Raw genomic sequence first — 25,549 nt, 5'->3', positions numbered from 1 at the left:
AGCCTCTGATGCTGTTATCAATCAAAGATCCAATAACACACGATGTGTCTTCTAATACCTGGAAAGTGAGTGTGCAATAAAATTCGAGGTAATGTGGTGCCAGAGGCAAAGCATTTGGGTCACAAGGGCTCAGTTTGTACACGTGCAAAAATGGTGAGAAAATCAGGTCAACAGGAGGGTGATCAGAAAAAAGGAGACCCCTCCCCAATCTCTCTCTCTCTCTCTCTCTCACTCAAACTCTTCACTTTCCCAAGTAGATCAGATTACCATTGACAACCAGCTCAGGTTTGTGAAAAACAAAACTGGACCACAGGTTAAAATGTGAGACATGCCATGCAGACTAAAACACATTCCTCTAGTGTGTTTGGTTAAATGAAGCTTTATGTCATTAGGTTTACACAGCTGAGCAACATGCAAACACCAGACTGCTGAAAAGATTTCAGGATTTTACATTCCCAAAATTGTCATTGTTAAATGATCTAATATTCAATTTGATACAAATTCTGTGCTTTCAAAATATTATAAAATTAAAAAGGCAAAATATCTCACAATAATTACCCTTTCCCTTGTTTCACAAAGTATGTTTTCATTATGTGCAATGTTCTGGTATTTTATACATTTGACTCCAGCTCTACAATATAATGTACATGGGCAACCCGCTGTAGTTTCAACAGATGCAGCAGCATCTATATGGAGCTACCACCAATGAGAATCAGGACAAACAAATAGAAAATGATCTGATAATCTGTTCAAATTTTCAAATCTTCCACACTTTGCACTTTTCCTTGAACTTGTTTTGTTTTTCGTATTCCCTCTTTATTTAACAGGTTATGCTTTCAATTATGCTTTCTAAATCCTAAGATTAAAAACTAGACTATCAGACTACTAGGTAACAAATCTACAGAACAATTAAAAGTACTGCGCTATTACTTTACTTACCTAACTTACTGACATTACAAGATGAATTAATAAATAGCCTTCATTTATAACAAAATAGCCGTTAATTTGAAAGGTGCCTAGTGATGTCCTATATGTTTTAAATGTAATTTTGTAATTATAGAGCGTTTACACAAGATGTTTCACATCACTCCAGATCATTTCAGGACAGTGCTGTTATTCAAAACACCCTTATCCTTATTTGTATCTTAAATTTTATCCCATTTCAGAGCACAGACAGCACATTCAGGCTGACAAGGCTCTGCAGCTGAGTCTGTATTTGAATATTGCCCACATTAACCAAATCACACCATTAAGAGGCTTGACTCACCTATTTGAATATGTGCTTTTTCTAAGTGGCTCTGAGCTCCCTCTGGTGGATGTCTCCAGCAGAGCACTTGACAACTGACTATTTCATGTCGAAGTACAAAATGTATATGAAAAGTGTGCAGACATATTTATTTTAATGTTGTGAAGCAGAAACACAGCATTTCTATATCACTTCCAAACCTTATATGACAATAGAGAGAAGGGTCCTTTACAGTTCAAAATGTTAATTTTGTAGGTTAACTGTGGAGAGGAAAAATCCACTGAGAAGAGGTGGACTAGGTAAATAAGTACTCAGGAGATTTGTTAAATGACACTGTTATACTGCAGTTTTAACTGTAATGAGTCAATAAGTCACACCAGTCAGAAATACTGCACATTTTCAGTATGAAAAATCATCTGTCAACGGTTCAATCAGTCCTCAATCTGCTGTCAGTTCATAATCAGATGCCTCGGCTCTGTAACTATCATTGTATCATCAGTGGACCTGCATCTGATAGATCAGCTGTCAGTGTCACACAGGCAGAATGGTAACTGGCTATTCTGTCATCATGTCGGCACCCTCTCCTCCTGTGGCATCTGAGAGGCTGAGCTCCTCCATCATCTCCATCAGGGAGATACGCGGAGCTCCATCATCATCAGTGTCGCTCTCCACTGGAATCTTTGCTGCATCTGAAATTAAAATATTTATAAAAATAATCAATCTCTTTTCTCTCATCCAATACATTATCTACAATAAACTGTGTCCCTAGATCTATCAGCAGCTTAAGCAGCCATTGACAGTAAATGAGCCGTAGCCTGACTATTTCAGTTGCAACAATGGAAACATGCAGCAAATACATCAACAGAAAGTCTGCAGTGTCCAGCTGCTCACCTCTGTAGATGTTAACATTCTTCCTCAGTGCCTCATCCTCCTCCAGGTCCTCCAGGAAGTCCTGGTATTGTCTGAGGACAAAACAGCAAGTTAAAAGAAAACCTATGTGGTACGACATAACAGACAAAAAAAACATTCCGCGGGATGCTTGGCATTCTTGGCACATTTTCAAACTATTCATCAACTAAAACAATGTCATTAGTCATGTCTTAAACCACCGCTACAGATATCTTGAATGCTTCCTCTTATTTTTTGTGTAAAGTACATTTGAGCAGAAAACAAACTTTAAGAAATCCCTCACGGTTTGAAAATGCATTTTAGGATAAAACTAAATTAATTATTTTCTGTAAACTCAAGACATAATTGATTAATTAATCTTTTTGTAAACATATTTCTACATCCATACACTATTCCATGCAACTGAATACAGGATATTAGGTAACAAATTCCATTGAAAGAACCAAAACCAACAATTAACTGGCTGTTGTCAAAGCCAGATATAGATGATTCCTTTGTGCCACAGACCTCCATTGTGGTCCAAAAACTATTTAAAAATCCCATCAGTGAGTCACACTGTTTCACTGGGTGACATCTTCCTTCATTACCATGAACATGGGCACATACATTTATTTTTAATTCATCCCACATACACCATCGTGCTGCCTTAAATACTCGATAGAACACCAAGTACTGGATGCATTAAACATGGCTGAAAATAGTCTCCAACAAATGCACTTCTTCTTCTTCTTCTTGAGTAACATTTGCTAAAAATCTACAGTGCTCTGCTGCTTTAGAAAATAAATCCATGACCCATTTGTAAGACCCATATCTTCAGTTAAATTTAATAGGTAGGGTATTTGGAGAGTGTATTTTGTGTTGTGAGTGTATTGCATTGTTGGTTTTGGTGTTTTCATGGGATCTGTTGGCAATAAGAAGCCTTGAAGAGAGAACAGACTATTCACTTCATGACAATTACTCCTACCTTTCATCATCTGTGTCCATGCCTTCTCGGTCTCTGGCCATCTCCTGCAGTTTCCAGTTCCTGCGCTTCATCCTCCTCGTGCGGTCATAGCTCTTCTTGATCAGAACCTTAGAGAGGCCACATTTTCATTGTACAAATTAAATGAACAACAACAGATTCCTACATAGTTTTGTTGTGTGATTCTATGGGAGGATTAGTAAATATACAATTATCAGTATTTTATGTCACCACCAGAGGGCAGTGTCAAACAAGTGGACTGCAGGCACATACAGGACGGAGTGCAAGTTTAGTCTTACCACATCAGGAATGTAGTTGGAGTTCATCTTATTCAGATACTCATCATTGACGTTGGAATTGGCAAAGTCAAACCTATAGGGTGAATAGTAAATGTGCCATTAAGTGCAAAGCTCACAGTCTGCCGTCAATCTTTATTTCACTGACAACCTGACCAACATCTCAACTTCTTGTGCCTCCTCCATACTCACCCGAGAACCATGTCTCCTATGTTAAGCAGGTGGCCCAGGAATGTGCGGCAGTGATACTGCTGACTGGTGTCCATCTCTGATGTTTTCTGAACCCACACCTCAGCCAGGGTGTGCTGTAACACACACACACACACACACACACACACACACACACACACACACACACACACACACACAGATAACAGTAATTTACTTTCAATCCATTGCAACAACATTACTCTTATTCTTTCCCTCCAATTTGTTCCGACAGATGCGTCGATAATAATGCAGCATTCAGACAGAAGAGAGAGCGAGCCCAATGTTCCTGCAAACCTCATTCCCTGCACCAGCGAAACAAACACCCCTGTGTGTTTCTGTTGTTTTGGCTTGAATCCTGCATACAGGTTCAGAGATAATGTAATGGTTCACTATTGATTTTGCTTCCAAGAGAAGAGCAATGTTCCACCATAATGCAATCTGTTCTGCAACAACACACACACACACACACGCTCACCTTATTGGACCTTATGCCAGCTCCAGCACCCAGTTTCTGGTCTCTGATGATGTCAATGTCCATAACGATGAACTCCTCCAGTTGCCGTGGGTTACAGAGACTGCTGAAGGGGGTACGCCAGTATGTGTTCCCATCCACCTCGGCAACTAGTGAGTTGGAAGTATTTAGCAGACAGACAAAAAGTGAACACCAATTATAAAATACCCACTCAATCTACTTCTTACTTCTCCATTTATTGTTTCACAGACAGCTTTTTAAAGAAATGAATCACTCCTAATGCAAAATTTAAAATATTTTTTGAATTCCTTAAAAACACATTCTTCTTAATCAAAAGTCAGAGCTAATATGAATCTGACATGTCTATTAATGTATTATTCTAACTCCACATATCAAAAATAAACCAGATGCAGACAAACAGGAGTGATGTGTTTCTGCCTAGATAGCAAACACAAGCAGACAAACAGTAATATAAATAAATACTTTTAATACTCCAGTTAATTGCCAACTGAATCCCAGATCTGCCTAATAGAGCTCTGCCTCGAGGCTGTTTCTGATATTCAGCCAGCTCCAAAACTTTCTGCAACAAAAATAGCCTAGTCTTTGAAGAGTAATTAAAAACGTGTGTGCTGCTTCCAAGATGTCAGAATTCTGTTGAGGAGCGCCAAAGCCTCTCAAGTAATTAGTGATTACACCAGGAAGAGAGGAAACACATCATCACTAATTGTCACCATACGTGTATTGATTAAAAATGCATCCAAATAAGCCGACTTGGCTGCGACAGAATGCTTTATGTAAACTAAAAATATGTTTTTCTTTTTTGTGTGTGTGTGTGCCTCGAGCTGTGCTGTAACTGGGAGCAGAAGGAAGCTGTTGAGTTAGACGACTCTGATAAACATGTGGTCAGCAGACTGGGGTCAGCTTAGTGCAGCACTGAAGGGTTTAACCAAGAAATGAGCGTTACCATAGTAATATACAGCAAAAGCGATTGATGTTTTTTGCTAGACACAAAAAGACACAAATGTATAAATATGTACAACCTGTAGCAATGATTCCTAAAGTGGAGAACCTATAATAATGCAGAAGACCCTAATAATGTGTAGAGCTGTTCAATTAAATGAGTCCATTAAAAGACAACGAATGAGCAATTGTTAAACCCACTGTACATTAGGTATTTCACAATGCCTACACTGAGTTCATATTATTGAATGAAAGAGTGTCTGTGCTTCTTACTGCATCCCAAAAGCTGAGTACACTCAGGCAACTGGACCTGGTAGAACTCAGCAGGTCACTAGCAGTGGAGATACTCACTCTGCAGGGTGTTGGGATCGATGAGGTGGATGGTGCTGGTGACACGGATGCAGACGCACACTTGACCCATGTTCCCCAGGCTCTGCGCCAGCCGTGGTGAGAGGCACACAACATTGTCCTAGCAATCAGACAACTAGGGTTAGAAGTGAGCTCATAGGGAAAGTGAAGACTGCTGACTTGCTACGGTAAGTTAAAAAAAAAGTACAAAATGTGCACTTCCATTCTTAGTTTCTAAAGAAAGGCCTTGTTATCTTAAAGCTGAGATAACAAGTGCGTCTGGATTATATCTTTGTAGTCTAAAAATTACCATGGTAGCCAAGATTTACAAGTTCACATATAATAAATATCTGATAAAGATCTTGATATTTGTTGATATCCACTTGCTTATTGAAGATGTCAGGGGATTTTGCACCATTTGGCACCCCTGTCATTCAACCAGTCTATGCAAAAAAACACAAAAAGGTATGGATTGCTATTGAAAATACAAAACTAATGCTACATGTCAAATTGGATTAAGCAACTATTGAAAATTAAAGATAAGCCTCTGCCAAAAATCTCTATCCCCACCTTCACTGTTCATGTTCAAGCACATTAATCCTCTCTGATACTAAATGAGTTCAATTTATTACTGTGTCAGTGTCAAAAACAAATATAACATGAAAGATTCTTGGCCAGCCTCAGGCTTTTATCTGCCTATCACAGAACATATGACAACCAACATTTTTCTTAAACTAACAAAGTGAAGGATTTGGCTTGTCTGGTCCGCTCTGAGCAGATATGGTTGTGTCTCAGCTCCATTTCAGAGAAACAAAAATTCAACTACAATTGAAAACAAACCTTGCAGACAGGTACAATCTCGATAGAGAAGGTGCTCTTATAGTTGAACGTGTTTGAGTGGATGTCATGAGAGATGAGGCGCTGGGATGTCTTTGACCTTTAAAAATGAAAACAAAGTGTCGTTATCAGACCTCATTCAGAGACATAGTCCACGGTGTTCTAGGTGGATAAATCATAACACAAGAGCTTAATTGCAATAAGATGTTCCACATTCATGGAATAAACATGCTATCTACACATCCAGGTGACCGATTACATACAGCTATAGCTACAGTTTTCTCTGACAAATGATAATGTCCATAGCAACAGGAACACTATACTACCAGATGAGTGTATAGGATTTAGTGGCATCTAACGGTGAGGTTGCAGAATGCAAACAGCTGAACACCCCTCCACACACACACCTTTAAAATCCTATTTTTAACAGCTAAAAAAATTGTTTATGCAGTTTTTTAAGGAATTTTATTAGAATTTATTCACTTCAATCAACATTTTGGTAACACCTATCAAGTCAATAATTTTTTGTGACATTGTTGCATTTGGTCATAAATTTCTGGACTATTGTGTGGAAACATAACTACTGAATCTAGTCAGGCTCTGTTGGTTATGTTCTAAATAAATAAAAAGGGTAATGTTGGCCTAATACCGAGGCTCGTGAAAACAATGTTTTCATAAGCCCAGACTGAAGCACTGCTCACCTGCAGGGCACAGTGCACTGGAGGAAGTCCACCATCTTCTGAGCGTGCTGCTTGGTGCTATAGTAGAAATCAATCCCGTCTGAGAAAAAAAAAAGAGAGCAATAACATCAAACCCCTCCACCAATAAATTCATCACAGGCGTGCTCCATGGGTCATCACCACTGCAGAACACATGGAACACACAGCAGATGAATACTGGAGAAAATATGGCAGCCACATGTTGTAACCTTCATAAAGCTTTTAAGTCCTGCTGAGATATGGGGATGATTTAAATTACACAACCAGAGCCAAACTCAACATCACAGTCCAAGAGTGCAGAGGCTGCTCACTCAATGCGCAGCATGTGTGCCAGAGTGTGTGGATGACTGTTTGTGTATGAGGTTGCGCTTAGCATCTCTAAATAGGGTATGAAGTGAGTTTGCATTGCTGGAATCTGGTGTGGAATGCCTGCTCTGATTACAGCATGCTGATTAGATGCACGACTCATGCCCCACTGAGGCCCACACGAGGCCAGCTGTATGAACTGATTGGCGCCAGTGATATGCACACATGGCTTACTGTCTAGTGCGGGAAGAGGTAATTAACACACGACACATCATTATGTTCTGCTTAGTTCTAATCCACATTAGTTACGCCGGTGACGAATGAGACAAGTTCCTCACTTCTCAGTGGAAAAACATCAGGAGTCTACTTTGAAAGATACGCACACTACCATATGTGAAGAGCAGCATTTATCTGAGTGCTCGCTGTCCTTCACCAAATATTAATGGACAACTGATCAAGGACAGCAAAGCATCTATATCGACTGCTCTTCACCGTTAGTGTGCTTGTTGGTAAACATGTGTAATAAGATGTGTCTTATTTATTTACTACAGTGTGTATGCTTGAGGTGTTTTTACCTTGGACTGCAGTTTTTTAATGAGTGAATGCTTTTTGTATTAATTTTAATGATCATGTTTTTAAATCTCAGGTTAGTGTCTGTATGGGTGTTCTTATTTGCATGTTTTCTTACATTTTTATTACTGTGATGTTGATGTTGCAGCAATTCCCTTTGTCCAAGATGAGGCAATAAAGGTTGATATTAAAAAAAATAGAATATATGAAATCATATGTCACAAACCTACCATGGATTTCTTTGATGTTGAGGGAATTCTGATGGAGCTTGTGCTTGAGGATCAGCTGTTCTAGGTAGTAGAAAGTCTTTTTATGAGCAGTCTGTAAAAAAACAAAAACAAAACAAGTCTCAGCATAATCATTATCATACTGAGATGCAAACAAATCCCTAACCTGGCATTGTCAGACTAATTTTCAAATGCATTTTAGTCTGGAACTTGTTAGTTCATTTTCAATTTCCAGGCAGGCAGAGACCATAGACCAAAATGCCTCTGGATGCAACTGGATAGACCTACAACCAATCAGAGAAATGAAACGTGTGACGTATGGAATTTGGGCAGTGCTTCGTCTGTTTTCAAGAAGGAAAAAATGCTGGCCTGGTCACAAACTCTCTCATATTATAGCCCAACAGCACACTGAAATATACATCTGAAAAATCTGTGGTGGGAAACAGGCAATGCAGTAACAGAATCTTGATTCATATCTGATCAGCACTGCCGAGTTTGACAGTTTGATCTAAATTTTGTAAGACTGGTGTCTTGGAGGCCCGTCCAGCATCCTGCACTAGCCAACCAGGTACTCCAATGTCCCCATGTGGGCATCTCCTGTATGCGTGTACAATCCTGATTGGCCTATCATGGACCAGGATGGGTAGAAATCTGTCTGAATGTGAGGGGGGTGCAGACGTATCTGCCAGAGCAAATAAAACGTGAGCTCGGCAGACTTGTCAGATTACCAGGCTAACAACCACTCCATGTCTCAATTATTGCACCATTTATTGGTGTGAAACAAGGATTAACAGAATGCCATCTACCATAACCTGTCGTCATCTTTGACTTCTCCAAAAAATACTCAGGTTAAAACCTTCAGTGTCCTGAGCTATCTCCTTTTTTTCCTCAGGTTATGAAAGTGCATTCTGGTGACAAAGTGCTGCAAAGGAATGAGTGAGAGCAAGCAGACCTTTTATTTTTAATAGGTCATTAATTCACACTTCCTGTACAGCTGCTTCACTGTAAATGTCTTTTTAGTGAAGAGAGGTGACTTTGGCTGTGAAGTAGCTGTGGACAGTTCTGACTTAACTTAATTACATAGTCACAGGTGTTGAAAGCCTAAATTTCAACTCGCACAGATTTGACCTGTTTATGAGACATCATCTCACAAGTCTATTGTCTCTATATCACTGCACCTTGTCTACTTCCACATCAGTGATAACAGGAAAAAAAAAACTTGGATTTAGGGTTATATTTGCTGCAGAATAACCTAGGCCGCTACATTTTGTTTTACATAAAACCTACCAAGATACAGGGTCAAGTCTAAAAACATAAAAACAACAGGATTGAGAGAACACACTATTTGCATGCATGTTTTCAGATGTGAGCATGAGCAATTTTTCAGGCTCTTTGCTGCTTAAACAACCAGATTTATTGAAATGTAGCTTACTAAAATAAAACCGCTGTTAATGGTTCAACTAATCAATAAGTATTTCCTAAAATTAGGCACATAGCATTGCGTGCATTTTTGGATTTAGAAGTCTTTAAAAAGGTGAATATTTGAGTCTAATTCATGTAGAATAGCAGCAGATAATCAAATAAATAAATAAATATAAAATAAATATCTTTGTGTACATTTCATTAAACCACAGACAGCTACCTTCTGCCTGAGTTGAACGACGGCTTTCCAGAAGTCCTTGGCCTCCACACGGTGGCAGTCGTCACACATCTGGGACTGGATGACAAACTCGACCACGAACACCTGCTGTAGGATAGCACCATTCATCACCTGGAGAGGCAAAAGACAGCAACAGGTTACACCATATGCTCCAGCAGCGAAAACTGTGAACACAGCCATTCACTAACCAAGACTTGAGGAAAAAAGAACATTTCTTTGTCAAGTAGCCATCTCTGAACCATTTAGAGAATATGTGAGCAGTGGGATTTGGAAACAGTATTATACAGACCCTCCAACAGCACAACAAAAGAGTTGGACCAGAGAAGCACAAGGCTCAGGTTCTCACTTAAGGTCAAGGAGATGAGATGACAGCCACTGGCTACACTCACCTCTCTCAAACACACAGAAATGAACTGAGAACAGGCGACTCTGTTTCAAGATTTGAAGTCTGTTGTGTTTATGATTATCTTAGACTCACTTTGAAATGGGAGGTGTGTGTTGCAACTAAGCAGAAAAACAAACACAAACTACACTGGCTGCCAACTACCAACGGAATAAAAATAACCCTGCTAACCTTTGGACAAAAAAAACAAGGACAAAAAAAACATTATCTTGCCAATCTCAGGTCCCTAATCAGTTTAAATCTGTTAGCTTGAATGTCACTCTCCCACACTTCTCCTGTGATTCCTTACCTCTTTCTGGATGGTCAATTTCATCTTAATCCTCTTGGAGTGTGGTTCTGTCCACAGGAAGCCAGCGTCAATAAGACGGACCTGTGAGAATAGAGGTGTTGTTGAATCCATAAAGTAACAGGAGCTCTGATTTAAGTACTTCTCCTTGACTTCATGATCTGGTAAACATTTCCTCTGTGGTGAATATGGTGCATGTGATCATGACAATTCAGACATGTGGGATAAACACATCATCATGATGATGCAATCCATGATATGAAATCAAATCTATAAACATGAATATAACAGTTTTTGTTTCAACTGTGTTTATAGTGCAAAATGTGAGGCGACATTCTGATTTAACTAAATGATGCATCTACACTCCGCCACAAAAATGTAGTTCAACACAAAAATGATATACAGAGATGATTTCCTTCATAATTTCACGTTAAAACTAATAACAATTTAGTATTAAAAGGATGAAATTGAAATCAAATTTAGAGAGTCCCGTGATTAGAAGAGACCCCCTAGACTTTACAAACTGTATTTGTACATGTGATTTTTTTTTTTTTTTTTTTTGTGCAAATATGCTGTTTTCTTTTGTGCAGTTTAGTAAGAATCACACTTACTTTGGTCATAGAGCCTTTAAGTTTTTTCAGGCAAAGGGCGAGCAGCTCCCTTGACTCCAAAGCACACTGCATCCAGGTGGCTGGAGGCTGCAAGTACCTGTACAGAGGAGGCAGGCATGCAGTTTATTCAAGGCACAAAACAATTTCTAACAAAAATGCCTTTGTACAATGTATTTTGAAAAATGTACTCTATGTATTACACGTTAAAAAAAAGTCATTGTTAAAAAAAAACAGTCATAGGACAAACCGTTCACACTGCTTGCAGAAATGCACTGTGACCTGTTTGGGGATTCCTTCTGATATGTCGACCTGAGTACGCAGACAGGCCACACACATGTTGGCTGGGTTGGGAGGAATCGGAACGCCACAAGTACAGCACAGGCTGAGAGGAGAATCAGTAGAATCAGTGAAATTAATTTGAGTTGAGGAAGAAATATACTGGCATTATTACACAAAGTTACATCATTAGTTAAACATGATCTCAGCAGCTTTGTGAACAGGTCCAAAAAGAAAGTCTGAGCTAAGAACATTTGGGGTAATTAAGGAGGACACCTATTGAAAAGATAAAGACACAGTACTGTGTAATGCTTTTTTTTGTGATGCTTTGCTGCAGTCAACTCTTCATTTCCAGTCAGTGCTTTTAACAGCAAAACAAACCTTCAATAAGTTAATCTAAAAAAAACCACAACAAGACTTTTTCTACGCATTGCATATTTATATTTTATATGATGGCATATTATGTATATAATCACATGAACTTCTGCCTTTTGCAGATTTATTTACACAAAGTTACTGTATAGAGTATTATATTTGTCAATTAGAATTTCTCCCAAGGGGGGATCAATAGATACTTAATATCTTATCTTATAGTCTCTACAAACTACTTATTAAACATGTCTTCCATGATCACTCCAGATGAGTATTAGCAAGCAATATCTGCAGAAATAGATCTGTCAGTACAGCAAAGATACATGAGAGCTTTCTCTCAGGAGACAAATTGACCAGACACAAATAAAACATCATTAATACTACAAATGTGTTGTTTTTTTAAACTTACATATTCCCCTGGCTGCTTGTGGCAGGAGCTTGTATGTACTCCATCCTTGTCAAACTTCACAAGTTTGTGTGGATGTCTGTAGACCAGAAACACATATGACAGACAGATTTTAATATAACATGTGTACTGTCACCCACCAGGTGTTAAAATCAGACACATGTGATACAGCTGTCTCTTATATACAGGCTGTAGTTGATGTTACAGTTAGCATCGGGAGCTAAAATGCTACTTTTATTGACTTCTGAGAGACATTTCGTGGAGAAAATGAACACAAGCTGTCGACTGAACTTATTCTATCGCTACAACTGTAGCAAACCAAGAGGACAACGACACTTACTGATGTTATTAAGAGGTGACACCCGAAACACACAACATGAAGTCCTCCACGTTTTCACCAGCGAGCACCGAGGAGGGCTGGCTGACGTCACGCAGGCCTAGAGGACCCCGAGGCTGGCCTTTGTTTGCCTGAATAAAATGTATAAATTATATTAAAGTGGGCTAATAAAAGGTAAGTAATGTAATGTATGGCATTTAGTTATTGTATTACCTGATCCACCTTATTCAGTCACAGTGCAATTATTCAGTATAATACCAGAAAATAAAACAAAAAACAGCCCATTTCTGTCAATGTGATGAAAAACAAAGATCATGTAATAATGAGAAACTAATAATATTATCTCAAAATAATGACTTAGTATTTAAAAATGATGCGATATTTATAAGTCATAAGTTAAGTCATTATTCTGAGATAGTTTCTCATTATTTTGAGTTACTAAATCATTATTTTGAGAAAGTTTCTCATAATTTTGAGATAGTTGGGCTTACTCATTATATTGACTGAAATTAATGGTTAAGCTTTTAAAAACAATGTTATCATGTCGCAGTAAAAAAACAACTTTAAAACAACATAATATGGATAAGTCAAACAAAAAGGTGGCTGGCCTGGAAATGTGAAACAATAACCTATAAGGAAAATATTTTAGAGAAATGTGTATCATATTTAACAATATAACTTTATAACTTGGACATTAAAATTTGGGATTTAATTCGTGCATGTAGTTTTTCTTAAACGCACTGCCTCTGGACCTAATTCTATGTCACTGCACTATAGTGAAAACAGATTTGCATTTATCTAACTACACTGAATATTGATTATTTAAAATAGTCTGGAGTCTTTGAACTTTACTGGCCGTTCACAATTCATATCACAGGTCTGTTAATCTGAACATGTGTGAGCGCAGCCAGGTCTGGAAAGACAAACATTTCAAAGCCTCAGAATTCATATGGACCATAAATGTAGGTTAGTGTGAATTATATTGATTTCTTTTCAACATTGTGATTGTTTTGTCTGATTTGTTTTATGTTATAATGGTTCATCCCTCTTGGGTTCATCCTTCAGTCATAAATCAGCGGTCTCTGTGCGAGCACCTGTGGTTCGGCTGTGCTTTGGATGCCTTTAATTGCTGTCGGAAATATGCAAACTCAAACCGAATGCACGTTAATTTATCTTCCAAAGTAAATAAAGTGATGTGACTATAGCGGAGACCATGAGTTAAAGCTCAAAAATGGATATCAATAATGTTATGGTGCATTATTGCATATTTCTGAAGATTGCTGTGTTGTTATTCTGTGTAAGTACACTGAAAGTCAAATTCCTCAGTCACCGCCCGGCCAATTCATTAGGTATACATGTGTAATCTAATGCAATCCAATAAAACAGATCTGCTGTAAATTCTATTTTTTTTTTTAAGTTTATACATTTTTAGTTTTGTTGATATTGTGAAAAGGTGATAATTTTGCTGTGTATTATTGAGGTTGTACTATATGGTGGTGGCATACTGGGGTGCATTATATTGACTGGTGTTCGTAAAATGTTGCCCCTCTCATGTATGTTAATGGATTGGACAAAAGCACCATTCAATATATTGCACCCTAGTACACCCACATTACCCACTATGACAAACATAAAGTAGAATTATCACCTTCTTGACAATGTCAACAAAAACTGACAGTGAACAACTTCATAAATGTAGAGTCTATAGCAGAGCTGTTGTATTGGATTGAATTAGATTGCACAGGTGTACCTATTAAAGAGGCCAGTGAGTGTATGTGTCCAATGAAGATGATGATGAAGATGATTCACAGAGAGAAAACAAGAGCAGTGGTTGGGGAAGTTAAGCCATTTTATAGACCTGAAGCCTAACATGTTTACTTTTTTTTTTCAGAAACACAGGTGAAACATTTGTTGTGTACCATAATGTAAACTCACCACCAGGGGCAGAACTAAGGGATGACTTTTGTGGCTGCAGCCCCAAATGTTTTCTCAAAAGCCCCAAATCTAATTTTTCTTTAAAAAAAAAAAAAATCTGGTTGAAGTCACTGTTCAGAAAAAATGACTTTAACCAGATTTTTTTTTAAGCTGACTGAATCTTGTGAGTTCATTACAATTGTGATAAAGAGTGAAACAATTCTGTTGAGTCAGTTTTACAGAGTGAAATGCAATTAAAAATGAAATAATTCATATCAAATATAATATAAATGTATTTTTTTGTTTTCCCTTTTATCATTTATTTGTAGGTGCTTTTTTTGGAAAATTGTTGATAAGGACTATACTACTACAACTACTAATGTTTGTAGTAGACATACAATGCAGTAAAATTAAATTATGTGTATGTAAAAGATTTGACCCTGGCTCTGAATGCTCGGGCCCTCTTGATATTGTCAACTCCTAAAATCCGCCCCTGTCCACCACTGTGAACGTGTTAGCATCAGCGTTAATTTCTCTGATAAGTGTGTATATTACGAGCTGCACCTGAAGGCAGCACCGGCAGGCAGCAGAAACAGAAGCGGAGTCTCAGCCAGTGTGGCAGCTGGGAATGTGAGGGTTTCAACACACACTGCTATTTTCAGGACAGGGAACAGTAGCAGGGGGAGAGACACAGCCACGGCTCGACTCTTATCCTCTTCATTTGAAATCAAAACGGGGGCGACTTGCGTTTTCTCTCCGGGGGTAGCAGAGCTTTCGGACCGCATCTTGATGGTCATCGGACAACAGCTGGTGGTGGTTCACTGCGGGGCTGTGTGCTAGAGCAGCCGGAGCACCGCGTTTACACCCGGGTCTGTGCAGGAAAAACAGCCTCACCTCCAACCTGGTGGGTCCGCAAAAAAATGCATTGAAGTGTCACCTTTAAAGTCAGTATAATCTTAATGTTCCCCGCTGTGAAACACGGTTAAATGCGCCTATTTCACCCCGACGATGGACTGAAATCTGTGGCGGGGGCGACCGACACAACCTGCCGCGATTTTCCCTGCGTGTAAATAAATAAATGATAGAGGATACAATGACCCTGCTGTCTCTGTTAGGTCGGATCATGCGTTATTTTCTGCTCAGACCGGAGACCTTGTTCCTGCTATGTATCAGCCTGGCTCTGTGGAGTTACTTCTTCCACACGGACGAAGTGAAGACCATCGTCAAGTCCAGCCGGGATGCAGTCAAGATGGTCAAGGGGAAAGTGGCGGAGATGATGCAGAATGAGCGGTTCGGTGGGCTGGACGTCCTGGATGCAGAGTTTGCCAAGACATGGGAGTTCAAGAGCAGTAACGCGGCCGTGTACTCCATCCAAGGCCGGAGAGATCACATGGAGGACAGGTTCGAGGTGCTCACCGACATCGTCAACAAGAGTCACCCGTCTATATTTGGGATTTTTGACGGCCACGGTGGAGAGGTGAGTGCAATGTGGAGAAGAATACAGAGGCAAGGTGTCTTTTTTTTTTATGTCTGTGTGTGTCTCTTTCCCACATTCAGTCCAAATTAAGCTCCCACTCCTACAAAGTGTGTGGGTGGCCCTAAAATGAGCAAGGGGCCCCTCTAGACACTGGTTTTCCACCAAGAAAAGTTTAATTATCTAGTATTATATTTCTTGAAATGAGTCCACTCCTTCTCCCTCACTAAAATCTAGAGTCTATTAATATGCAGATCTATTTTATTTCTAATGTTTTCCTGCTGGACACAGGACATTTGCTATTCTCAGTGTTAGTGGAGGCTTCAAATTTCCACATTACTCCTGTGTGAGTTGAATATCGGACCACATTTGTCTTCCAAACAATCTCTAGTGTCACAAATCATATTCCCATGCCCGCCCTGTAAAATTGGATTTTCATTGAGCACAGAAAAACTTTCCACTTTAAGCAGATTAATGTGAAAACAGCCTTCAAATGTCCAAACTCTGCACATGCGTAATTCTGCACAATGACTATTCAACTGTTGGAGGAAGAAGAAGAAGGAGAGCACAGTGTTGAGTGGAGGGAGCCCTGAAATATCTCGAGTTAAATGATTCTCGATGTAGTATGTAAAACAGGTTGTAGGATTATTTATTATGTCTGGTCTGATTTTTAAATCCTGCTGTCAAAAAAATGAATCCAAACCATGAAAGAGGCAAAGTGAAGCGAGCTGGAATCCAAGTTTGTCTTCCACACACTTTGAAAAGGGGAAAATATCTCTCAAAGGGCTGCAACTAACCATTATTTTTTATTTTTTTTTACAATTTCAACAATCATTTACACTCTTTTTATTGTCCTTTTCTATTTAAAACAGAGCTGATTAGCTCCTTCATGCTAGTGCCCAAAACCTCCATGGTGTGCACACTTGCAGGACCAGGTCAACCTGCCATGAGGAAAAAAATTAGCTTCTGTTTTAATCTCCTACTTTACACCAATTTATTTAATAATATGCACAATCTAAGCACAAAACTGACTTAATTAAGTTGTTGAAACTGTTTTGACATATAGGCCTCTTCGAGACAGTTCCTTGAGGTCAGTTAATAAAGCAGACTTAAGGCTCTTATGGTGCTTTAGTGGCACATATCCCCAAACAACTTTTCAATTAAATTAGCAGCACAAACCAGCTGACACACAAGCCTGGAGCTTTCTGGGATTGAGGAGTTTTGGGACTCTGGGACAGTTGCCGAGGTTGCACAGTTAATAGTCCAGTGTTGGGGTTTTCTCATTCAGGGAATAATTGATAAGTGGAGGTGGGGCCCAGAGTCCTTTCCTGCATGTAGGCCTATTATTCCTTGCTGCTTCTCTGCACGAACATTCACCCACACTCACACTCTTCCAAATGGCAAGACAACTGCCTATTGTCTCTCTACAGCTTATAATTATTACCCGAAAATACCGATCTGTGTTTTTTCGGCCAAAACGACATTTTTAGGATGCAGACAACACTGGCCCCACTAACATGATTATAGCTGGAAGGACGAGGATGAACTTGAGTCTGTGTGGTGTTCAGAGACTGAGCTCAAAATACCACGAGAAGAGCAAAACTGAAGTGGGTCATTGATCACTGATCTGCTGATCACTGTCCGCCCCCAGTCGATACCTGCTTGCAGCTAAGAAATCTCTTGGGTCTTTCTGTTGCCGTGGTGAGAACTAATGTTGCTGTACGACACGAGCACTCGACGTGGCAGTGAGTTCAGTGTGACAAGGGAACAGTTCAACAAGCCAAGCCCCTGAAAGAAGCTAATGTCAGTTAAAGGGACAAAGAGAATTTGAGATGGCGGTTAGATGGGAACGGCACGAAAACGCTGATTTATCGTGAAGTGACGGCGTGCCTGAACACTGGCATTGTCTCAGAGGGCCGCAACCTCGACCTCAGCTCACAGTATAGTGTTGATGCTACAGAGCCACATTGAAAAAAGTGTATATGTAGGTGACGGGGCCTTTTCTCTTCTCTTCTCTTCTCTTCTCTCCTCTCTTCTCTTCTCTTCTCCTTTAGACATTACACACATTACACACTTGTGCCTGAATGAGCCACTCTCTTCATTCTGAGTTTGACTGCTGTGGTCTGATTGAGGCTGAACGATATCATGCTAAAAATAGGCAGCCAAAGGCATAGAGGATAGCTGTTCTTTTAGGGGAAATTAAATTTTAGGCCGCAGTGCTGACTGCTGCAGCTTTTGACCATAAGTGGTCATTGGATTGTTTTTCCCTCCGGCCTTTCTCCCCATTCTCATTCCCTCCGTGGAGTTCCTTTTGAGGCTGGTGCCTTAACCTGCGAGTCCTGCTGCAGCTACCACACATGTGGTTAAGAGACAAGGAGAAATAACTAGTGAATAAAGGAGATATGTTTGATGTTTGTGTGTTCGAAAGAGAGGATGAGTGGGAGAGCATCAATAGTAAAAGTAGAAGCGAGAGGCTGTTTTATCACAGCGTGTGCACAGGCAACAATTTGGTCTGTTTTCATTCCCACGCCCTCTTTTGAAGTGTGTGAAATGGTTGCCAGACAGCAGCTTTCAGAGACAACTTCCTCTGTTTAGTGACTTTAGATTTTCATTTCTAGCCAGAGGGCATTGAATAAAGCAGAGGGACACTGTGTGGCCCAAAGCAACACCAGGAATACAGGCTGCCTCAGCTGGCTAGTTAGCGAGGTGCCAGCTGCTTCCCTATCTATCTCTCCTCACACAGTACACACAGTACACACAGTACACACAGTACACACAGTACACATCCAAACCACATGCACACTCATTAAAACAATGTAGGAAATGTATCATCAACAGGTCTAGGGCACAGTTCACAAAGCCTGTAATGGGGCAGACATGTAAAATACAGGTGAGTGTACCAGTTATTCACAGCAGAGATTCAACAAAACCAAAGCATTAAGGTAAGAGATAGTCGATCAGAATGCAACAAGAGCTGCAACTAGCATTATTTCCATTATTGATTAATCTGACAATTCTTTTCCCAATTAATCAATGAGGTGTTTTGTGTCTAAATTTAGGGAGACATCTTGACAGCTTGATTTCTGACCAACAGTCCAAACACAGAAGATATTCACTTTACTATCACATAACAGAATGAGAAGCAATAGATTCTTATAAGGCATTTTTGCTTGAAAAATGACATAAATGGTTCCTTGACCAATGGAAGTAGTTAATATTTGATTATATGTTGACCGACCTAATCAATAAATCAGCTCATTGTTTCGGCTCTAACAGCAACGTTATGATACAGTCAAATCATTTTTCCTTTCTTTTCACTTGCCCCTGGCACCATCACCCATTGTTGAGTGATTGTAAATGCAGGGAGCAGGTGTTGTGGAAGAGTACATGCTGTTAATGGAGCTTTTTGAAAGCTATAAATGTCAGCGCCATGTGATGTAATCACTGTCATTATAGTACAGACCAGAAAAGCAATCACAGTGTCGAAAATGGTGTAGGTTGTGGGTACCTTTTCATTGTGCGATGTATAAAAAAACACACTTAATGCATTTTTCATGATATAGAGATAGACATATAGGGTAGGTGCAGTTTTCCCACAAAACTGAAACATCAAAAGAATTGTTGAATTTTTCGGAAAAATACTTACTGATTTTTTTCTTTTCTTTTAGAGTTAGATAAGGAGATTGATGCCATGTGCTGTGCTATTTCTTACCTCTCTATATCTTGGCAAGTTACAGCATTGCAGTAACCACATAAAAATAAAATAAAAAGTTTGTGTACAAATTAAAGAAAGACATTATGTGTTCATTTGTGAATTTTGAGGTGCTGGTATTTGTCTTTTTTCACTTTGAACAGAGCCGTGCTGGCTGTTTTCCCTTGCTACCAGTCTTAACTCTAAGTTAAGCTCATCACCCCCTGGCTCCAGCTCCATATTTAACACATAAAATGAGACAGGCATCAATCTTCTCATCTACTTCTCGTCAAGAAGGCACAGTTCCCAAAATGTCAAACTATTCCTTTAAATAGTTTAATCTGCAAAGAGGTTGAGTTGAATTTAATCTTGCAACCCCAGGATATGAGTCCAGGTTCAGGAAGTAAACTGAATCTTTCGGTGAGTTTGACCCCATCACTCCTCCACCACCACCACCACCACCACCACCACCACCACCACCACCACCACCTCACTGGAACCAATCTGTTTACTAGCAAATAAATCACCAGTCAGTGCCCGATAACATCTGGAAATCTCCTTCTTTCATTCTATATCTCTGTGCAGCACACACATAGACCCACTCTCTCACACACACACCAACGCAAATTCAATTTTCAAAGTGTTTAAAATCAGTGTTTTAATGTGCACATATCCATCGGCGGTCTCAGTCATCTTAGATGTCAGTGAGAGGATTTATCTGTTAGAGATTGAGTTTTAGCTGACACGTAGGAACAACCTGCATGAAAGTGATAACCCTGGGCTTTCCATCCATATAACGGCAACATGAGCCATTTGTTTCTCACTGACATGTAGGGAGTCAGCCTTGTTCTGCCCCTCCCTGCTTCACTGGCTTCAGGCGCTGCAAAAGTACCTTAACTGTAGAGTACATAGAAGACATTCACTATAAGCCTGTTTAACTTTAGTGCAGCGTTCTTTTTTAACTTTTATTCTGTTGATTTCTCTCCATCAGAGCTCACTCTTTCATGTAGTTTCGATCAGCTGTGTTTGTTAGCGGGTCGACACAGACGTGGTGTCTAACTGTGGATTCCTCTCTGATATTATTCGGCATGTCCTTACTTCAACTTTGCTTCATATTCAGGCTGAATGCCCATTTCATTTTCAACTTCATAATTCATTTCTTGAATTGCAAAGTAGACAGGACTTTTGAGAGCCAGTGAAGCAGTCGTGCGGCGTACTTCACCTTCATTGCGACTTCACAATGAAGGATGTTTAATAGTCAAGAAGGTTTCTGTATAGTTTAAGGTAATTCAATGTTTTTATATTCATGTTTGTGTTTGACTCTGGTGGGGGCATGTAGTTAAGATACTAAGCAGTTTGAATTCCTCCTGAGCTCGCTCTCACTTGGGGGATGAAAGAAAGAGCCGGCATGTGACTAATTGCACTGTTGGCATTACAGGATTAGAGAAAGAGCCAACGAAGAGAGGGAGTCTGTGAAAACCAAGGACAGAAATGTGGGCCTGAGAGTATGAATATGTGTGTGTTTGTATGTGTGTGTGTGTGTGTGTGTGTGTGTGTGTGTGTGTGTGTGTGTGTGTGTATGTATGTATTGCAAGCTCACACAAGAAGGCGCACTGGTTTTCCTTCATGGAAGTTGAGGATTCAGAGATGAGAGGGGCAGTCTGGTGTTATCTGGTCTTCCAGGGAAAAATGACATCAGGGTGAGAGACTGAAATGCCAAAGGCCTATCAGAACCAAACACCTGCCTCACACCGTCTTGCATCACATCTTCAATCAGCACCCAACGGCAAGTTTTTGCTCTCTGCATTCTCGCTGCATTTTGGAATAAATTAGATCAACTTAATTAAGACTGAGAATTAAAAAAGCTGTTAAAGCAGCTGTAGTCACTATGTTTATATTAATTTGGACTGTGTGACTACATTCTTGACATGGCCTATGTTTGCTTCATCTTTTGGCATGCAATTTCACAGTTTTATTTTACTCTTATCTATTTGCTCTGTTTCCAGAGCAAAATCCCTACTGTCCACTACTTAACCAGCACCAAACAGCAGACCCACACAGTCAGCAGCCAGTTAGTGAACACTGTGGAGCATTTAGAAGCTAAAGAGACAGATATGTCCCTTTTTATAATGGAATTACATTCATCAGGTGTCCAGAAACATGACCCCAAATGAATGTTTGTTTATGTTGCACACGTTTATATATCTGCTGGATGTGTAAATAAGAAATTCCTCTCATTACTTTCTATAAACTGTGACATAAGTGTTTGATCTATGGTGGTACAGTTAATAGGGTGTCCATTCACCACCAAGATCAGCCTAAAGCATCAGCAGCACGGGTTGCAAAGCATGCATCAGTCACACACTTAAGTGTCTTTAAGTAGGACTACATTCCTGACAACTCCAGCAGTTTTCTGGAGGAGTTTGACAGGATAGGGTAAAAAAGAGGAATTCATCTAACAGGGATCAGTAAAATTGCTTGTAACTGCTATTATCCTCCTCTACGCACTTCACTGTCGCTCATGGTGAAAGCTGACGCTCAACATTTCAGCCCTCCTTGATGTCAAGTGAAGTGGAAAGTGGAGCGCACACAGGAGGTCAAATTCTGTTGGAAAATACTTGGGCAGCAGAGAAGAGACCGGAGAGCTGAAAGGCTCGGCCGAAAAGTGTTCTGACCTTTTAGTAATTTGTCCCCGGTGGTGGAGTTTTGTTTTCCTTGTAGCGGGAGGACTGTCAGGCAGTGAGTGAGGAGTGGAGTCATGTCGTGAAAACAACAAATAAATGGATGAACTGGCTGTTACCCGTCAAGCGACCTAAATGCTTAGCCTGAAGTGAACACCTGTAATCTCTTTCTTTCTTTCTTTTCCATAAAAATAAATGTGAGTCATTCAGAAATCCTCTTAACTGTATTATTTTTTTACCTCTGCGTGTGTCCTAGCATGTTAAAGCCTCCTCTTCTCTTTAAAAGATAGGTGCATTCGGTAGTTAATAAGAACATGCACTTCTGGCGGTGTGATAGGTGTTTGTGTGTGTCCGTGTGACAGGATTGTGTGTGTGTGTGAGTGTGTGTGTGTGTGTGTGTGTGTGTGTTTGCCAACAGCATATAGGGCCAGATAAGCGCCTTCTTCAGCCTCACTGTGTCATCCTTCTCTGCGGGCATTCACTGCTCAATAATTTAACACCCTCTCTGTCAAACACTTCTGCTAAAACTCCCTGACTAAATATACACCCACTTCCAAGCATGAAGGAAACCACAAGGTCATTGTCCGCGCATGCATCACACATCATTGTGTATGTGGAGTTTGGGGAAGGAGGTCTTGTCTGTTACATTGTTTTTGAAGTTGGAGCTTCATGGTGTTTAGCTTCTCTTTTGTCCCCCTGCACTTCACCCACTCCTCTCCCAGCGGGGCTAGTTTGAGCTGACACGGTGTTGAAGGGTGGGTTTGGTAATGGAGCTGTCGTGTTTGGTTGCTAAATACCCACCCCTCCTACTTGTCACCACCGTCACCCTGTTTTCTCTTTTCACCTATTTTCCCCATCTCTCCTTTTCTCCTCTCTCTTGGGGGGGTTGGCAGTGAATGAATGGGCCACAAAAACTCCATCTCCAAGGCCATGTCAACCTGCTGTTCCCCCATTACCAGCATCCCCACTCACGCCACCATGTGCACACACTGGTCTCTGCTGCTCGCCACACTCAAATGCTCAATGTGGGCTCTATATTAAATGCCAAACATGCCGATTGTGTTGGAAGTGTAAGTTTAAAATCCATTTCTAGACATTGTAAAGCTGGAAGTCTAGCTCTGAATGCATAATTCGTTCCTACAGCAGTTCTACTATCTATCCATAAAGACCATTACTTTTAGATTATATAGACTTAAATGCTTGTTTTTTTTGGAGTCTATAGCAGATTAGCAGTCTCTAAATCTAATCACATGGCTGGAATGGACTGGGCTGCTTGGTTTAATCTACACTTTGTTGTTTTGAAAGCGGAACATTCTTCATGTAGAAGGCAGTTACATAAAAAGCTGAAATAGAAGAATGTTTATGCATGTTTTTTTTTTCTTCCTTTTTAGTATTGTCTACAATTTCGATCCCACAACAGGAGCCTAATGCTAGTGCAGGGTCCACAGTTGTTTATATGTGTGTGTGTGTGTGTGTGTGATTGAGAAAATAGATGAGTCAGTTGGAGTTTGCCTGCTTGCTGTCTTGGCAGTGGAGGCCGGCGGGAGAAAAATGTTGGCTGAGAGAAGGTAGCAAGTCGCAGCTGTTCAGAGTTAGCAACATTGGTGTGATTGTGTGCGCAAAGAGACTGGGTCGTGATTTTTTTTTTTTTTTTTTTGTAAGGCTCACAGTTGTGGCTCTTCCTCTCTTCACACTGGCCAGATGGGCCTGTGGGTAGGGCAGGTGCATCCTGGTAAATGAAAACAGGCCTCCTGGTTGTGTTAGTGTGTGCACATAAGTCTCACTGTCTCTTATCAGCATGTTTCCTAGTTCAACATGCCTTGATCAGATAATTCTACATATATTAGGTCTCTTAAATGAAGAATTAAACATTTCATGGTTTGTTTTTTTTTAGTTGTAGAATATGTTTTCTATTATAACTTCCTTTTGAATTTATGACTCAGCTCTCCACATGTTTGTATGTATGTTTAAAGTTTGCATGCTGGAGCCGATCTGCCTCACACATGTGCTGCACAGTTTTCCAGACATTGATCCATCCAGACAAGAGGAATGCAGCTGATATGAATGTTTGATATTTGCACATGGTTTCTATTCACTGGAAGGGCTGTGAGCTACAAACCTTCAAATGCATGCTGCGGTGAACCAACGCTGAGCCAGGTTGTCTTTAATTGATACTGTAATGATGGGCTCTAGGGATAAGGGAGAGGATCGGACTCCACGGCATGTCATTAATTTGTGCTTGTGATTAAAGTTGGGAGGAAGTGTGTGTGTGTGTGTGTGTGTGTGTGTGTGTGTGTGTGTGTGTGTGTGTGTGTGTGTGTGTGTGTGTGTGTGTGTGTGTGTGTGTGTGTGTGTGTGTGTGTGTGTGTGTGTGTGTGTGTGTGTGTGTGTGTGTGTGTGTGTGTGTGTGTGTGTGTGTGTGTGTGTGTGTGTGTGTGTGTGTGTGTGTGTGTGTGTGTGTGTGTGTGTGTTCTTGGTCGTTAGAGTTAGAGTATGTGTGATTATTTGTATACCAGGCTTTTGCTGATCTCTGTCATGTAATTATGGCCCTTAGAGATTTTATGACCCCAAGAGTTTTGTGTTGTTTTTTTTACACTCTTGTTTTCCTCTGTGGTTCCTTCTTTTTTCAGGGTTTATATTGAAAAGGGTGGTGTAGGAGTGATTGTAACACTTGAGAGACTTTCTGGTGAATCATCTCCAGGGTTAGAAAAAGCTGACGCTTGTAAGGACAAAACACATGAGGTTAAAGGAGAAGAAAGACAAAAGCAGAAGGACAGGGAAAAGGCAGCTTGAGAGTTATTTTTGAACAGATTGAAGAGAAAGTTTACATGTTTGTCAGATTAACTGCAATAAATATACTTAATCCTCCAATGGGATTAAGTTGATTCCAGTACTGGTCTGTCTGACCTTTTGATTGTAATCCTGAACCATGTCAACAGAGGCTGAAGGATGTAACAAGTGGGCTGAGTGTAAACCCTGCACTTAGCCACATCCCAGTCAGAGATAGGCTAACCACTGGCTGCCAGAGGCCTCTGGAGGTGTTGTTGGCCTCATTCAGAAAATCAGAAATGGGTTGTTAACATGTTCTGACCCCAGTGACATAACTGCTCTCACACACATTTTTCCCTCCTTATGTATGAGCTAGCTTTCTACGTTAACTGATATGAAACATTTTAGTACACTTACTTAAATGTTTTAACCCAGGACCATACACTGTTACCAAGGGAATGTCAACATTTTGGCCACTTTTAGAATAAAAACTACATTTAAACAGAATAGCATGCAACTTTGTAAAACCAGGTTTTTCTAGTAGAGGAGGGAATCCATTATTAAGGAGTCAGGCAACATTGTATCTGATAATAGGGCTGCGACCAATC

The 25,549-nt window shown here is 40.1% G+C and overlaps 2 protein-coding genes across 2 annotated transcripts in view; one reads left to right on the top strand and one right to left on the bottom strand.

The window, feature by feature from the left end:
- Positions 1–1,381: 1,381 nt before the first annotated feature.
- On the bottom strand, positions 1,382–12,478 carry nmd3 (NMD3 ribosome export adaptor). Its single transcript, XM_053321448.1, has 16 exons — positions 12,416–12,478; positions 12,079–12,154; positions 11,269–11,403; positions 11,022–11,118; positions 10,414–10,494; positions 9,704–9,832; positions 8,065–8,155; positions 6,941–7,019; positions 6,243–6,339; positions 5,406–5,523; positions 4,098–4,243; positions 3,605–3,717; positions 3,416–3,488; positions 3,120–3,226; positions 2,138–2,208; positions 1,382–1,935 (listed from the first exon to the last, which is right to left on the bottom strand). The coding sequence occupies exons 2-16, from the start codon at positions 12,120–12,122 to the stop codon at positions 1,802–1,804; spliced, it is 1,515 nt and encodes a 504-aa protein (XP_053177423.1). The 5' UTR covers positions 12,123–12,154; positions 12,416–12,478; the 3' UTR covers positions 1,382–1,801.
- A 2,447-nt stretch (positions 12,479–14,925) lies between these two features.
- Positions 14,926–25,549, top strand: part of ppm1lb (protein phosphatase, Mg2+/Mn2+ dependent, 1Lb) — a 43,676-nt gene continuing 33,052 nt past the window's right edge. The window contains exon 1 of the mRNA XM_053321449.1: positions 14,926–15,803. Within this exon, the coding sequence (XP_053177424.1) occupies positions 15,405–15,803 (399 nt within the window). The 5' untranslated portion in view covers positions 14,926–15,404. The remainder of the gene's footprint in view (positions 15,804–25,549) is intronic.

The sequence above is a fragment of the Scomber japonicus genome, chromosome 6 (genome assembly GCF_027409825.1).
Source record: "Scomber japonicus isolate fScoJap1 chromosome 6, fScoJap1.pri, whole genome shotgun sequence".
NCBI lineage: Eukaryota > Metazoa > Chordata > Actinopteri > Scombriformes > Scombridae > Scomber > Scomber japonicus.
The sequence above is the reverse complement of the archived record's forward strand: the minus strand, read 5'-3'. Positions and strand labels throughout refer to the sequence as shown.

Bases quoted from the DNA above. Each gene is read 5' to 3' on its own strand.
- nmd3 (XM_053321448.1), bottom strand. From the start codon at position 12,122: ATGGAGTACATACAAGCTCCTGCCACAAGCAGCCAGGGGAATAT. The intron at 3,718-4,097 runs GTGAGCGTGTGT...TGTGTGTTACAG, and splicing joins CTGGCATAAGGTCCAATAAG to CACACCCTGGCTGAGGTGTG. The intron at 1,936-2,137 runs GTGAGCAGCTGG...TTTTAATTTCAG, and splicing joins GAATGTTAACATCTACAGAG to ATGCAGCAAAGATTCCAGTG.